The 14,487-nt window shown below is 48.7% G+C and overlaps 2 protein-coding genes across 2 annotated transcripts in view; one reads left to right on the top strand and one right to left on the bottom strand.

Moving 5' to 3' along the window:
- The window catches only part of GNL2 (G protein nucleolar 2), a 23,959-nt gene extending 17,672 nt beyond the window's left edge, over positions 1-6,287 (top strand). Inside the window, exons 11-16 of the mRNA XM_058553714.1 lie at positions 318-476; positions 678-791; positions 3,633-4,090; positions 4,442-4,521; positions 5,360-5,445; positions 6,099-6,287. Of these exons, the coding sequence (XP_058409697.1) occupies positions 318-476; positions 678-791; positions 3,633-4,090; positions 4,442-4,521; positions 5,360-5,445; positions 6,099-6,251 (1,050 nt within the window). The 3' untranslated portion in view covers positions 6,252-6,287. The remainder of the gene's footprint in view (positions 1-317; positions 477-677; positions 792-3,632; positions 4,091-4,441; positions 4,522-5,359; positions 5,446-6,098) is intronic.
- DNALI1 (dynein axonemal light intermediate chain 1) lies at positions 6,230-14,487 on the bottom strand. The gene is made up of 6 exons (XM_058553718.1): positions 14,380-14,487; positions 13,700-13,845; positions 11,718-11,887; positions 10,506-10,684; positions 10,003-10,167; positions 6,230-8,097 (listed from the first exon to the last, which is right to left on the bottom strand). Exons 1-6 carry the CDS (start codon positions 14,458-14,460, stop codon positions 8,062-8,064), a joined length of 777 nt encoding a protein of 258 aa, XP_058409701.1. The 5' UTR covers positions 14,461-14,487; the 3' UTR covers positions 6,230-8,061.

The following is a 14,487-nucleotide window of genomic DNA, read 5'->3' as shown; positions in this document are numbered from 1 at the left end:
GGGGTTGGTAGGCTTTTAACCATTTCTGCAAGTGAGTAGCATGAAACATTCCATCTTTACACTGCTTGGGGAAGCCACACCGTTAGTTTGTGGTGACCTGGGATTAGGGCTGCGTTCTGGGCTCCGCAGCTGTGATCGGCCTTCAGTGGTGCTCCTTCCAGCTGACCGTGTCCAGCCGCTTTGGAGACAGGCTCCTGCCAGACTCCACTTGCTTTGTGGTGTTGAAATCTGTTTTCAAATATTGTTACAAAGAACGCTGGAACTTCACTGCTTCTGTAATAAAATTTGTGAGCAGGAGATTTCCTATTAACATCTAGGTTCAAGTTGAAAAAATTAAGACTCCTGAAGACCACATTGGTGCTGTCCTTGAAAGAGCGAAGCCAGAATATATCAGCAAGACATACAAGATTGACGCTTGGGAGAATGCTGAGGACTTTCTGGAGAAGCTAGCTTTCCGGACTGGGAAGTTACTGAAGGTGAGTGGGGTGTGTGAGGACTTAGACCGGGCTGTACTGCGGGCACGTGCCTGTGGTGGGCCCTTCTTTTGTATGCGTCGTGTGAGCAATAGGAGATGGCACGTAGGTGGTGATGAACAGCTGGGACGGCTGAGATGCCTCCAGAATGGGAGGTGGTCTGGTTCTTTGAAGTTAATTGGGAGTCTTGCTGTGACATTTCAGGGCGGAGAGCCCGACTTGCGGACCGTGGGTAAGATGGTTCTCAATGACTGGCAGCGGGGCCGGATTCCTTTCTTTGTCAAGCCACCCAGTGCAGAGCCGCCTGCAGCCCCCCAGGTAAGAACAGCCTGGACCCACCTCGTGGAAAGCACGGTTACTGGCCTTTTGATCGCCTGCTGTTGTGGAGAATCTTTTTCCTTTGGTTTAGGTGTTTCAGCTGCAGTGTCCAATTCCTGAGTGCCATCACCATGAGCTTGTTGGGGGGTGGCATCTGGAGACCAGAAAGTGGGTGTATGATTGAAGACCAAGTTAAATACCAGTCCTTAGGGCCTTGAGGAAAAGGGCTCATTAAATGTTAAGTGCTCTTCCAGTACTTGTGCTGTTCTTATGCTTGAGGAACAGAGGCCTTTCCAAGATTCATTTGTTTAACAAACATTTATTAGACCCAGCTATGTGTCAGGCACAGGGAATATAGGAATAAATAACAAAGCCCTTGCTTCGAGAAGCTCGTGATCAGGTAGGGAAGGAGAGTGGTACAGTTGATACTCAGAGAAAGAAGTCCTAGATTTGGGGCCTCTGGGCTGGAATGAGAAGCTTCCCACCTGTTCTGTTTCCCTCACCTTGGCACCTGCCATGAGGCTCCAACTTGAGCACTTTACTTTTCTATTTCTGGGATCTTTTTCAGAGCTCAGCCAAGTTTCTCGAAGAGATGGCTTTCAGTTTTGCTTCCGTGCTATTCTTTTGGGTCCATATAGCTCTGATTTCCTCTTACCAGTTTTGTAGTTCTTTGAGAGCAGTGGAGTGTCTGGTGATTCAGTTCCATTCTAACATAAGCTCCCAGAGTTAGCACAGCCCCTACAGGTCAAGGGCTCAGCCCCTCAAGACTACCCCCACTTCATATGCCAGCTGCAGGTGGGGTTCCCAAGTTTGATAATTTGCTATAATGACTCACAGAACTCAGAAAAGTGCTTTGCTTATGATTACCAGTTTATTATAAAGGGTATAACTCAGGAACAGCCAATTAGAAGAGCGCATAGTGCAAGGTATGGGGCAGGAATTTCCATGCCCTCTCTGGGCATGCCACCGTCCCAATACATCAGTGTGGTCACCAAGCCAGAAGCTACCCAGACCCCCTTTTTTAGGGGTGTTTATGGAGGTCTCATTATGTGGACATGGTTGATTAACTCATTGGCTGTTGGTGATTGGACTCAGTCTCCAGCCGGCTGATTAAGGGTTTGGGCTTTCTGGTGACCAGTCCCTGCTCTGAAGCTAGACCTCACCAGGAGTGATCTCATTAGCATAAACTGGTGTGGTAGAAAGGGGCTTGTTGGGAATAACAAAAGACACCCCTGTCTTTAGGAATTTCAGGAAATTCCAAGGGTTTTAGGAGCTCTTGTGCCAGGAACTGGGGTTAGAGACCAAATACGTATTTTTATTAGACTGTAGGGAGGCAGATAGTAAGCAGATAAATATGTAATGTCGGGAAGTATTGATTGCTGTGAGGAAACTAAAGCAGGGGAAGGGGCTTGTGGGAGACAAAGGAGTGTGTTGGTGTGTAGCGTGGTCAGGGATAGCCTCTCTGAGAAAGTAGCGTTTTAGCAGAGACCTTAATGATACGAGGCAGGAGCCACGCGAATGTCTTGAAAGGAGAACATTCCAGGCACAAGGAGCAGCCCACCCAAAGCACCTGAGGCAGGAGCATGGGTGATGTGTTCATAGTATGAAGGAAGTTGTGGGGCTGGACTCTGTCGGGCAAGGGGAGGGCAGTGTGGCAGGAAGCCGCTGGACAGGTTTTTTTTTTTTTCTGCTGAAGAAGAAGTGACCTGAGCTAACATCTTTGCCAGTTTTCCTCTATTTTGTATGTGGGACGCCACCACAGCATGGCTGATGAGTGTTGTAGGTCGGCGCCCGGGTAAGAACCCGGGCTGCTGAAGTGGAGCGCGCTGAACTTAACCACCAGGCCACAGGGCCGGCCCCTGGACGGTTTTACGTTAGCAAGCAACTGTATGAGGAAGTCCCTCACTACTCTCTTGTGACCCTGTGTGGAAACGGTGGCGTGCTCTTTAACTCTTCCTCCATACCTAGTCATTACGTTTAGATAATTAGCTCCCCAAACTCGGTGATTCTTGTCTTTTCTTTTTTGCTTTTTGGTGGTGGCAGGAACCTCCTTGAGAATCCAAAAGCTGAAATATTTACCTTACTAGAAAAATGTATAAAAATGTACCTACAAATTTTGTATACAATTTCCTGAATTTTATGGATTCCTGATTTATTTAGCACTTTGCTTAGCCACTGTTGCCTTTGGAAAATCACATAAGTTCTGTGAGTCTCAGTGGCAAGGATAAAATGATACTACATATGTGAAGCACTGGTGTAAAGCCTGGCGCATACTGTCTGCACCGTTACCTAAAACAGGCCAGTCATTTCAGTGTTCCCAAACTCAGCGCTCATTCTGAACTCTCCTCACGAGGTGCCCCTCCTTTTACGTGATGCCCTTTCTTCGGGATGCTGCCTCAGTGCCTCTCCTTAGTACTGGAAACTTTCTAAGCTAGTGTTGTTTCCATCCTTCACTCTACTTGGCTTCCTTCTCATGTAGTCCTGTGTGCTACGTGATAAGCTGTGCTTATGCCAACAGCCCCCTTCCTATAGTCCTCAGTGAAGGTGGAGGGAATTGCATGTGTCTACAGTAAATAGTTAATTCATTTTAATGATTAAATATGCTCTTAGTTGGCTTATCCTTGGGAACTGCAGATAAATTTCTTTGATCCTTGAATATTGGGTTCTGGATTTAATGCACCTTGGCTTACAGTAGGTTAACGGCATGACTCAAATTTGGGTGTTTTCAGTACTCTCCGTTAGTCCTGAGGAGAGGATTACCTCATTTGAGAGCAAGGCTTAAGTTCAGAAATTCAGTTTTTATTGTCTAATTCCATTTCTCTCCCCGACCCCACCCCTTAGCTTCCATCCTCCTCATCTTTGGAAGTTGCCACAGAAGCAACGCAGAACAACCCAGGAGAGGAAATGACAGAAACTGTAGGTGAAGAGTCAGAGTCTGTCGCTGAGAAGGAGAGAGAAGAGCAGGGCCACTGTGACGCTGATTCAGAAATGCAGCAGATTGTGGCACGGGTTCGACAGAACTTCGGCAAAATCAATGTCGTGCCTCAGTTTTCTGGGGATGACCTGGTTCCTTTGGAGATGTCAGATATTGAGGAAGAGCTGGAGAGCTGTTCTGCAGAGGAGGAGGAGGGGGAGGAGCCTGAGCACCACGGAGACGAGGGGGAGGAGTCTTACCCCGAGTCCCAGGAAGAACACGAGGGAAACGACACCAAGGCGGTTATTAAAGCCCTGGATGAAAAGATCGCTAAATATCAGAAGTTTTTAAACAAAGCCAAAGCTAAAAAGTTTTCAGCAGTCAGGTAGTCCTCTCATCTTCTCACAAATTGCAGTTTGCTCCTTCCTTTCCCAGAAACTTGCCACGAGTATTGGAGCAGTGTTTTTACATGGGGGGTTATTGCCATTTTTAAAAAATGATCTGTAAATTTTTAACATTCAGCTCTCTGAAGTGTGAGAAGCTTAGTGGTTCAGTCTTTTACAAATGCCCAGGGTGCTGCAAAGACTGTCGGGTGTTGCCTCCTACCAGTGGCGATAACTGTGAAGAGGATGGGGTTTCTTTAACCTGTGAGGTGTCTCCGTCTCCACGGCAGCACATGATGTGGGCAGTGGAGGGGAATGTTGGACAGCTTTGTTACTTGGCTTTTCTGTTTCAGAATATCCAAGGGACTAACTGAAAAGGTTTTTGCAAAACCTGAAGAACAAAGGAGAACACCTGAAGATGTAGAAGATAGAGGTAAAGTTAAATGATTTAAATCATTTAGATGTGATTTGTATCTTTAGAACTTTAGGAAATCTAAGTTTAATCTCCAAATTATCTCTTGTACTATCATCCACACAGATATTTATCATACTCGGCCAGTTACCCTGGTTCCACATACTATTTATCATACAAATTGGATTATCCACTTCATTCTGCTGTTTTCTTGGGATTAAATGGGTAATGCAGGAAACTTCCTCTAGAAAGAGTACGTCGTTAACCTTATAATCCAAGAGTGTATCCAAAGACAGATTTTTATGGGGGGCGGGGTGAGGTGGTTCATGTATTTATTCTTTACTCTGTTGGACTGACAGCTTCTATATCAAGAGTGTGTTGGGGCTGGCCCCGTGGCATAGTGGTTAAGTGCGAGCTCCACTTCGGCAGCCCGGGGTTCATGGGTTCGGATCCCGGGCATGCACCGACGCAGCGCTTGTCAGGCCACGCTGCGGCGGCGTCCCATGTAAAGTGGAGGAAGACGGGCACGGCTGTTAGCCCAGGGCCAGTCTTCCTCAGCAAAAAGAGGAGGATTGGCATCGGGTGTTAGCTCAGGGCTAATCTTCCTTCACCAAAAAAAAGCCTGTGTTTTCCTGTCCGAAATGCACACCCTGCCGTGGGCCGCAAGGCCCTTCCTTGTCTGGCGCCCTCCCACCCTCCTGCTTTACTCTGCACTTCGCTCACTGCACTCCATCCACACTGGCCTTCTTCCTTCTTCCTCCAGCTCGTAAGGCTCATTCCCACCTTAGGATTCACAGACACATTTTAAATAGAAAATTTCTGTTTCTTTTCTGTGTATGTGTTCATGTATTGTTTCCAGCACCTACCAAAAAGGGAAAGAAGAGGAAGGCCCAGAGGGAAGAGGAGCATTCAAATAAAAGTCGCAGGATGCTCACATCTAAGGAAGTACGTGTTTTTGGTCTTAAATATCACCCAGGTGTAGAACATAAAGAGGAGAAATCTAGTTCTTAAGACCTGCTCTTTCTGAAACTAATGGTCTAGAGTTGAATCCGACGAACACCAGTCCTAAGTGATCTAGTTGAGGTCAGTTAAGTAGGATCAAGAGTTGGCCCACTGAATGAAGTTTTATGTTTTAGGAAATCCTGATTGCTGTCCTCAAACATGTGTACTATCATCCAGAAGAGTCTGTTGGTTTTATGTTGCCCCAGGGAAGTGACACATGATAAGCAGAGCTGTTTAGACAGACAGGTCGCTGCCCTCTGTGAAGTTCACCTTTGTAACTGGATTCTTCAGAGCTGGAGTGGGCCCTCTTGCGAGGTGCAGAGTTGATCGAAAGTGTTCAGCCTTGGAACAGAGGAGCACTTGTCAGGAATGCTGTAGAAAGGATTCAAGCACTGGATAAGGGTTGGACTAAAGGACAGTCTGTGACTGGGAGTTGTTACAGCGGAAGAGCAGACTTGTGTCTGTTGTTAGCGCCGTTTCCGGTAGTTGTGGAAGCAGCCTGGGAAACGCAGCACAGAGAAACGGGGGCCTGTTTTATGACTCTCCATGTTTGATTGATTTTTTTGCCTTTTTTTTTTTTCCCTCATTTTTTACAGCGGAGGCGAGCAGCACGGCAGCAACAGTCTAGAAAAGTTGGTGTACGCTACTATGAGACACACAACGTGAAAAATAGGAACAGAAACAAAAAGAAGACCAATGACTCAGAGGGGCAGAAACACAAACACAAAAAATTCAAACATAAGCAGTAACATCTAAAAAATTGTTTATTAAATTATACAAAAATATGCAATTAGAAATTGTGTTCATTTTCTTCATGCCCAGTTGGCATTTCTAAGGCCATAATGCATTTGTTCTGAGGTTTGACAGTTGAAACCCTTCCCCAGTGCTAGTGAAAATAAAGCCCCCTCACCTCCAGGGAGTTCAGTGATGGAGTCCATTGGTATGTCAAACACTTGAATTAGCGCTCTTAGTTCCTCCAGTGTGACTGTCATGTCAATATCAGACAGAGACAAGGACGAAGTCTATAAAATGGAAAATCTGGTGTTTCTTTTGTACGTGCAGTTAGCAAGTTGGAACAGAACTGTAAAAAGAAGAAAATTTCAAGGATGTAGTGTACATGGTCCAGGCTTTAAAATAAGAAGAAAAAGCTCCAGCAACTTCTGCCCCTCATTGAGTATGTTAAATGGACCCATTTAGGACATAAGGTCTTTACTGTCAAGGAGTCATGGAACTAGCACATCTCAGTGAACAGAGTTCTTTTCCATGAAATGACAGAGCACAGACAGGTCATTTTAGTGGAGTCTTAGAATTTTTCAGGACACCTGGATTAGGGTGAAAGCGTTGACTTCAGGTTTGAGATGCACGTGTCCAGGGCATGTTGGACTTGGTGGAGCATAGCTCTTGTCAGATTGCAGTTCTTCAGTGAGCCTTGAAGCCCTAACCAGGATGATGCCAGGTCAGAGCTCCACTCAGGAGGGAACCCCTCTTTGTACCTCGGGGGAATAGAGCGCTTGAGGCATTCCAGCCTGCTGGAGATGTTAGAGCTTTCTTAGTATGTTATTGTGAGATTTGACTGGGTGGAAGGCACCCAGCTTGCTTCCCTAGCCCACCCTGGTCTGCCCTGGATAAAGATTGATATCGCTAATTGAGTACTGTGGGTCCAAAAACCAGAAGAGTCCTGAGCCTCCAAACTTTTGAGTTTAACTTATGAGGAGTAGTAAAATGCAGTTGTCTACAGGCGATATCCCGATCTTTAATAATTAGAACTACGTGTGAGGTTTGGGCCCCTCTCCAGCTGTCACTTAAACATAGCTAGTCGAGGGGTCTAGGGTCAGGGTTTGATTTTCTGCGGAATAAGGTGAACAAATCTGTGGTGGATGAGGAGCTGAGGTGCAGGCAGCTCACAATGGACGTTGGGACTTGTGTTTCCAGCAAACATTTACTTTCTCAAAAGCCATGGGTTTACTCTTTGCCATTGCTTCCTCACCTAGGCAGTGTGAAACTGAGGAGGAGGGGGCCCAGTTGACTTGGCAGGGACAAGATGATATAGTATAAAACCAAAGCTCCAAAATGAGTTACTAGAACTGCATTGGAGTAGGGATGATGAAAGACATCCAATAAGGGAAAGATGGGCCAGAGAAGCCCAAGTTAAGGTACAAGATGAGTTATGGACCAAAAATGCAGGGGACAGAGAAGCAGCTTCATTTGGCCAAAAATCAGTGATGTGTGGAGTGATGCTGAGAGAGCAGCTGCTCCACTGGAGGGATGCAGCAGAGAAAGGGGTGAATCCTAAGTCTTCCTATTCGAGTTGGCACATCCCAAGGTTGGCTGGGAAGCCACATACTGAGACGATCTGGGCGACACCACCTTCCTCTGCCCAACTAGGAGCCTGGCTGCCAGACCTTAGATGTTTCATGACACTGGGGCACTGGTGTGACTTCTGACAAATGTAGGTGGTGATCAGGGGAGGGGATGGCTTGTTCACTCAGGAAACTAGCTTTTTATTACAGAGGGCTTATGATGGGGTAGTAGTGCTTGCTGAGACCCATATGGAAATTATCACTTCTTTGGTGCAATAATGCCTTCCAGTTGGGCCTGAAAAATAAAACAAACTCCGTTAATATTTGAAACTTGCAGCCTAACGCAAATAGTTGAGAGGTGATAAAAGTCTCTGGGAAGGATAATCTAAATGCTGCCACTCCAAGTGTTTTTCTCCTCCATTCCCAACTCCATATTTTCTGGATTAGCTGGTTTCTGGCTTGGCATACATTATGAGAAACCAAAGCTGTCCTGGTTTCCATACAATAATGGCTCAGTGTATAATATAAAGCATTCAAAAGGAAATTGAATAAAAGTTGTTGAAATAGTGGTTTTTCATGGCTCAGATTTCAGGCCTGAATACATCTGCTCAGTTAAACATTTGGCTCTCTGGTTTGGGATCCTGGGAGCTCGGTGCTGGGACAAGAGGTTTGGGAAACAGCAAATTTGCAGCCACTGAGACAACTTGACACCCAATTAGAGAAAATTGCTACCAGTGAGTAGGGAGCTGTCCATCTTGTATGTAAAGCTTAAGACACTTGGGAGTTATTTACTCTGCTGCTCTGGCAGCCAGTGAAATAATTGACTATCCTGGTGTGTGGACAGATCTTTCAGGAGGTCTGTCCTGGGGATTGCAAACACTGCTTTATTTGCAGTGCAGCTTTGAGCCAATAAAAATAACTCACTTCTAAAGAGTCCTTCACCCTGGGAATTACAAGGTTGCTTGTAAATGTTAGAAAGGTGCCAAGTTATTCTGCTTTGCTCTTGCTGCCAATACTATAGGAGGAACTGAGGAACTTGGGCTTATGATAAAGGAATATGGCAGATAAGGGAGGCAGCTTCAGAGGCTGCTAAGTAAACAGATTCACATCTGGCTGTGAAAGTTTCTTGTTTTTCTTTGTTTTTGTTAAACTTCTCAGCAACAAGAAAATCTATGTCATCCTCCACTAGCAGTTAATACAAGCCCTTCTTTATCTCAAATGCCCAGCCTTCTTGGCCTGTAGAGCCAACAAGCCTGCCAATCGCAAGAAGGAAAGCTTTCTGTGAGACTAGGGAGGAGAGGGAGATAAGATGCATCCGGGGGCCCCTTCTGGCCAGGGCCATGGGAGACAGACACTGAACGTCAATAGGCCACATATCTAGAGCACTGGTTCTCAAACTTGAGCAAGCATCAGAATCACCAGGGACCTTGTTAGATTCTTGGACCCCGACCCCAAAGTTTCTGGTTCAGTAGATTGGGGTGGGCCCAATAATTTGTATTTATGAAAGTTGCCATGAGATGAGGATGGTGCAGGTCTGCGGCCCAACCTTTGAGAACCTGTGGACCAGACACAGAGCCCGGAGTTTCCGAGGCCTGGCCCCCTGCCCAGCCCTTCTCACCCGTCCCCTCTCTCCAGTTGGATAGCCAGTTGGATAAATACCACTAGCAAAAGAAAAAAACACCTACAGCTGAGTTCCTCTCACCGCAAACCTGGGGAAGGTTCTGTATCTAAAATGGTTCTTCCCTCTCAAAAGGCCTTCCCTGCTGGCCCCAAAGGCTGTACCTCAGAGGGCCTGCAGGGGGCAAGCACTCCCAGGACACTCTACGAATCCTCTAAATTATCAGCCGTGATGGGAAAGAAGTTCCGCTTTTTGCCATATCCACCTCTCCCAGAGGATGGGTCACTTTTTTCCAAGGGAAAAAAAAATTCCACTGGAGAGGTAGGCCGAGGCGTCATGGGGATTCAGAGCTGAGAACAGAGCCCCTCTCCGGAGCCAGATGGATGGAAAATTTGGGTAATGAACCCCCATCTCCACTCCCCCCCAAAAAAGTCAGCTTCCTTTACTCCTTGGCAGCGCATGTGGACAAGTATTTAGAGGTCCTCTGTAGGAAAAGGAACTGAGTGTTTGGCCTGCATGGCTTAGGGGGGTGGGGAGACAGGGGTGTGGGAGCCCCTCGCCCGGGGCCTGCACATTGACTACCTTCAGCTGCTGATTCGTCCGCTTTAGGAACTGAATCTCCTCATTGTGCTTCTTCTCCTCCACCTGTCTCCTCTCACTCTCCCGCTTCTCGACGGCCTCACATTTTGCCTTCTGCTCATTCACTTGCCTCTCCAAATCTCTCTTCTCCGTTTCCAATTCTGCAATCTGAGGACAGAACCCCCAGTCATCCTGAGACGTCACCAAGTGGACAGGGTGATGTGAGTGCCTGGGTGGAGGGGACTTGGGACACAGCTGTCCAACCCAAGACATTGCCAGGGTCTATACTGCCACCCAGTGGGAGGTCAATGACTGGCACGGCACGTCCAAGAGTAGACAACTCTGCCATCACCAGGCTGGCCATTACACTCTGAACCCCAGGGTCCTCTGAGGTGGCGGGAGAGCACCCTAGGAGGCCAGAATGAGCGCTGGAATGACAACCATATGCCCCTGAGATTGAAAGAAGAGTCACAGAGGGCCAAAGGCTCGTGGTAAACCCCACTCACTTTCCTCTCCATGTCTGATTTCCCCTGTTCGGCCTGCAGTGCCTTCCTCATGCCAAACGCCACGCTGCTCTCGTACAGGGTCTGGTAGGCAGCGATGGTCATGCGGATCTCATCCCGGACTCGCAGCAGCAGCAGCCCCCTCTCCGCACAGTTGATGGTGACCTCCCGGATCAGCTCATCTTCCAGTGCACACACACAGCGAGGTCAGAGAAGACAGGCGGGAGCAGAAATGCACCACGTCTGCTGCAAACCACACTTCCCACTGGGAAGGGCTCTAGGGTGTGTCCTCCTCACTTGGAGTCAGGCCTCAGGGAGTGGCCTTGAGTGGCCCCAGGAGCCCTGCCATGCAGCCACCACTCTGAACTTGGCTCTTGGGAGCACAGGCAGTCAACAAGCCCCTTGTGGCCAGGGCAGAGGGAGACAGGAGCCCTAGGTTTGTTTGCAGCCATGGGGCCCCTCTCTTCCATCCTCAGCCAGAAACTGGGTACTATTCAAAGAAAGCTGCCTTTTTCAATTTGAAGATGGTGGCTGTTTTAAAGTGGCTGGGAAATCCCCTTGGCTGGACTGGGTTGGGGCTGGCAACAGCGGGGTCTAGAGCTCGCCCACCCGTCTCCTCCATCAAGGCTGACCTGGAGGGCCAACCATAATCATACGCCGACTAAAGGGAGCTGCTAGACTCTGCAGCTGCCTCAGGGTTTGGAGGTGGTTTGCATGTCAGAGTCCACACCGGCCGGTGAAAGTGGGCGAGGGACAGAGACATTCGACACCAGCACTTGTGGAGGGAAATCTTAAATCCTTTGTATCCGTCGGTTAACAACACATTACCCTGAAATATTTTTCTGGACCAAGGGCCAAATGTTGATAGATGGATATAAGTATAGAACATTAATTTTTCTAATCAAAAAATTAACACATGCTTATTATAGAAGTCTTGGAAAAAAACGAAGATTTAAAATGGAAGTTCTCATCTTACTCCAAACAACTGCTGCGGGATGAAGAACCAGGTTGTCAAGTGGGGGACTGGTAGGTGGGGGACAGGTAGGAGAGGTGGGGCTGGACGGGGAGGGGGCGCATGTAGCGGTCCCTGGGTGGGAGGGACCAGATGATTCCAGGATGGGATAGGCTGTAGCTCGGGGATACTCAGGGCTTGGGTCTGTGCTGAAGAGGAAGGGAAGGAGGCAGGTGTCCCGTACCCCGCCCCCAGCCACTCACCGAAACACTGCAAGTAGAGCTCCCGGCGGACAGGGCAGATGCCGGTCTCCCTGGCCTGCCGCTGCTGCAGCTTCAGGTCCAGCTGTTCCTGCAGGTGCACCACATCCATCCTGGTGCTGGGGGTGCTGGACACCTGCTGGATCCATAGCTGCGTGTCTTCTACCCACTCCCTGCGGCACAGACACAGCCAGCCTGAGCAAAACCCATTGACCAGAGAGGGTCCTCGAGACATGAGCAGAGAAGGCCCTTTGAGCTCTCTGCCTGAGAGGTGTGAGGGACAGCTCTGTCCTCGACCCACCAGAATCTTCCATCCTTCTCTCTTCCTTGGGGAGTGTGTGGTTTCAAGGCCACCCTCACTATGCTGCCTCCACAAAGCCTCTACCTTGGAGCTGGGCCATCTCCACTCTCCCACAGCCCTCCATGAAATCATCACCCACGTTCCAAATCTTACCCTCTTTACATGTTGAGGACAGACTTATGGTCGTTGTTGATCTCAACAGAAGGCCCAGTGGGAATTCTCCACTGACTTGTCGGGTGGGAGACACAGGGCACCACAAATCTTGTGCCAGCCAGAAAGAGGCAAATGTGTGTACTGGGGAGAGGGGAGGTTCTTGAAGGTGTGTGCCTATGTGGGCCTCCCCACGATGAACCTTGTATCAGAGGCATGGCCAGGTTCCAGAATTACAAGGAAGGAGCCTGAGGATAGAACCGCCATGGGGGAGAGAATTTCCAGGCATTGGTAGGAGGGCGTCAATTGAAAAATCACCCACTCCCCTCTTTGACCCCCTTCTCGGAGGAAATCGCAGTCTCTCTTTTACTGTTTCTCCTTTCCATCATAGCCTTAAAAACTGTGCTATCAACTTATTACATAAAAATAGTCAAAAAGGCATGCCACATAGTGATAAATGTGGCTGTAGAAGAGAGAAGCCAGGTAAGGGGATGGTGAAGAAAGAAGGCGCTCTTTTACAAGGATGCTCAAGGAAGGCCTCCTTAAGGAAACGACATTTGAGCAAGACCTGAGTGAAGAAGAGAACCAGGCAGATATCAGAGGAAGAGTGTCATTGGCAGTGAGAACAGCAAGTGCCAAGGTCCTGCGGTGGAAGAGCGATGGAAGTGTTTCAGAAACAGCAAGCAGAGGCCTCTGCGGCATTAGCACAGTGAACAAGGAGGAGAATACCAGGAGATAAGATCCTGGGTCTATCAGGAGCCAGATCACGCCAGCTCTTCCAGGCCACTGTAAGGACTTTGGATTTTAGCCTGAGCGAAATGGGAAGCCATTAAAGAGTTTCTAGCAGAAGACTGGCATGATCTGACTTATGATTTCAGGGCAGTGTGCAGATTAAATTACAGGGGCAAAGAGTAGAAGCAGGGTTTTCAGATAGGAGGCCATTGCAGTACTGCAGGTGACAAATAGTGACAGGAACAAGATGGTGGAAGCAGAGGTGGTGAAAAGTGGCTGGATTTGGAATATAATTTTAAGGTGGAGCCAAAAGAATTTGATGAAGGATAGGACATGTGACATGAGGGACCAAAAGGAATGGAAGGTGGCCTGAGCGCCTAGTAGAAAGGAGAAGCCTGGGGACGAGCAGGTTGGAGGAGGAAGAAATTGTGATTTAGTGTGGACATGCTGAGTTGAGATATCTATTAGACATCCTCATGAAGATAATGAGGAAGCAGTAGAACATATGGGGCTGGAGTTTAGGGGATAGGACAGAGCTGGAAATGCACATTTGGGAGCCATCAGCGTATAGATGGGATCTAAAGCCATGAGCCTGGGCGCGAGCCCTCAGGAGATGAGGATGGATAGAGAAGAGGTCTCCTCCCACCCTCTCAGCATCCAGCCATCTGCAAGCTCTAGGAGCTCTGGGATGCTGGGAGGAAATCCCAGCCAGGAACAGAGACAGACTGCCTCCTCCCACATTCCCAAGTTCTAGGATGCAAAAGCCTGGGCCTTCTCCCAGACACTGCTCCTACTTTTTTACCTTGGGGGCAGGATGGCATTCAAGATTTCTTCAGCCTGCTTTGTAGGATCTGGGACACAGGAAGTTGAGGGGACCTTGGTTTTTGGTGGCTGCGGGACTGGACCTGAGGGTCCAGGCTGCTGGGGGCTGACTTTCAGTGGCCGAGCCTGAGAAGAAGGGACAAGTTAGGGCAGGAGGTGACAGACACTCAGCTCCACACATCCTGGCCTTCTGGATTGCTCCAGGTCTCCTGCACATCGTCCCCTATTCCCAGCTCACTTTCCCCACCTGTCTTCTCAGCAGAAGTTACATCTCAGAGCTGAAGGGGGCCATAGCCTCTGGTCCTACCCCAACCCAATGCTTGTATCTCCTTGAAGTGATGTTTCTGGCACGGGTGCTCAAGCCTCTGCTTTCACACCTCTAGTGATGGGTGTGAAATCACTACCAGATCTATTTTGGACCCAGCTACCATGAAAAAGAGTAAGCCCCATTCATCTCCCTGTGACTTCCTTCCCCATTCTAAATCTGCCCTCTGGGGTTACCCAACATCTGGCCTTCTTGTAACGCTCTCCCACACTCCTTCCCCCGTTCCAAGTCCCTTTACTCCCAGCCTCTGTCCCTCGGGACTCCCTATCCTCAACGCGGGGTCTCTCTTCTCATTGGAGCTTCGGGCTCCTCCGCCCCCTGAGACCCGTCCTTACTTTGGGACTCCGTTTCTCCGTGTTCCGGCTCACCAACACCGGGGTGTCATACTTGAGCAGAGAGTCCGCGGGGGGAATCATGGCGGCGGCGAAGGTAGTAGCCCAGCG

Source organism: Diceros bicornis, chromosome 13 (genome assembly GCF_020826845.1).
Source record: "Diceros bicornis minor isolate mBicDic1 chromosome 13, mDicBic1.mat.cur, whole genome shotgun sequence".
Taxonomy (NCBI): Eukaryota; Metazoa; Chordata; class Mammalia; order Perissodactyla; family Rhinocerotidae; genus Diceros; species Diceros bicornis.
Note: the sequence above shows the minus strand (reverse complement) of the source record. Positions and strands in the feature narration are given on the sequence as shown.

What these genes read in the sequence shown, in the direction of transcription:
- DNALI1 (XM_058553718.1), bottom strand. Translation starts at nt 14,460, where the DNA reads ATGATTCCCCCCGCGGACTCTCTGCTCAAGTATGACACCCCGGTGTTG. An exon ending in CGGAGAAACGGAGTCCCAAA is followed by an intron (nt 13,846 to 14,379) that starts GTAAGGACGGGT and finishes CCTTCTTCTCAG; the next exon opens with GCTCGGCCACTGAAAGTCAG. An exon ending in GGACGAATCAGCAGCTGAAG is followed by an intron (nt 8,098 to 10,002) that starts GTAGTCAATGTG and finishes TTTATTTTTCAG; the next exon opens with GCCCAACTGGAAGGCATTAT.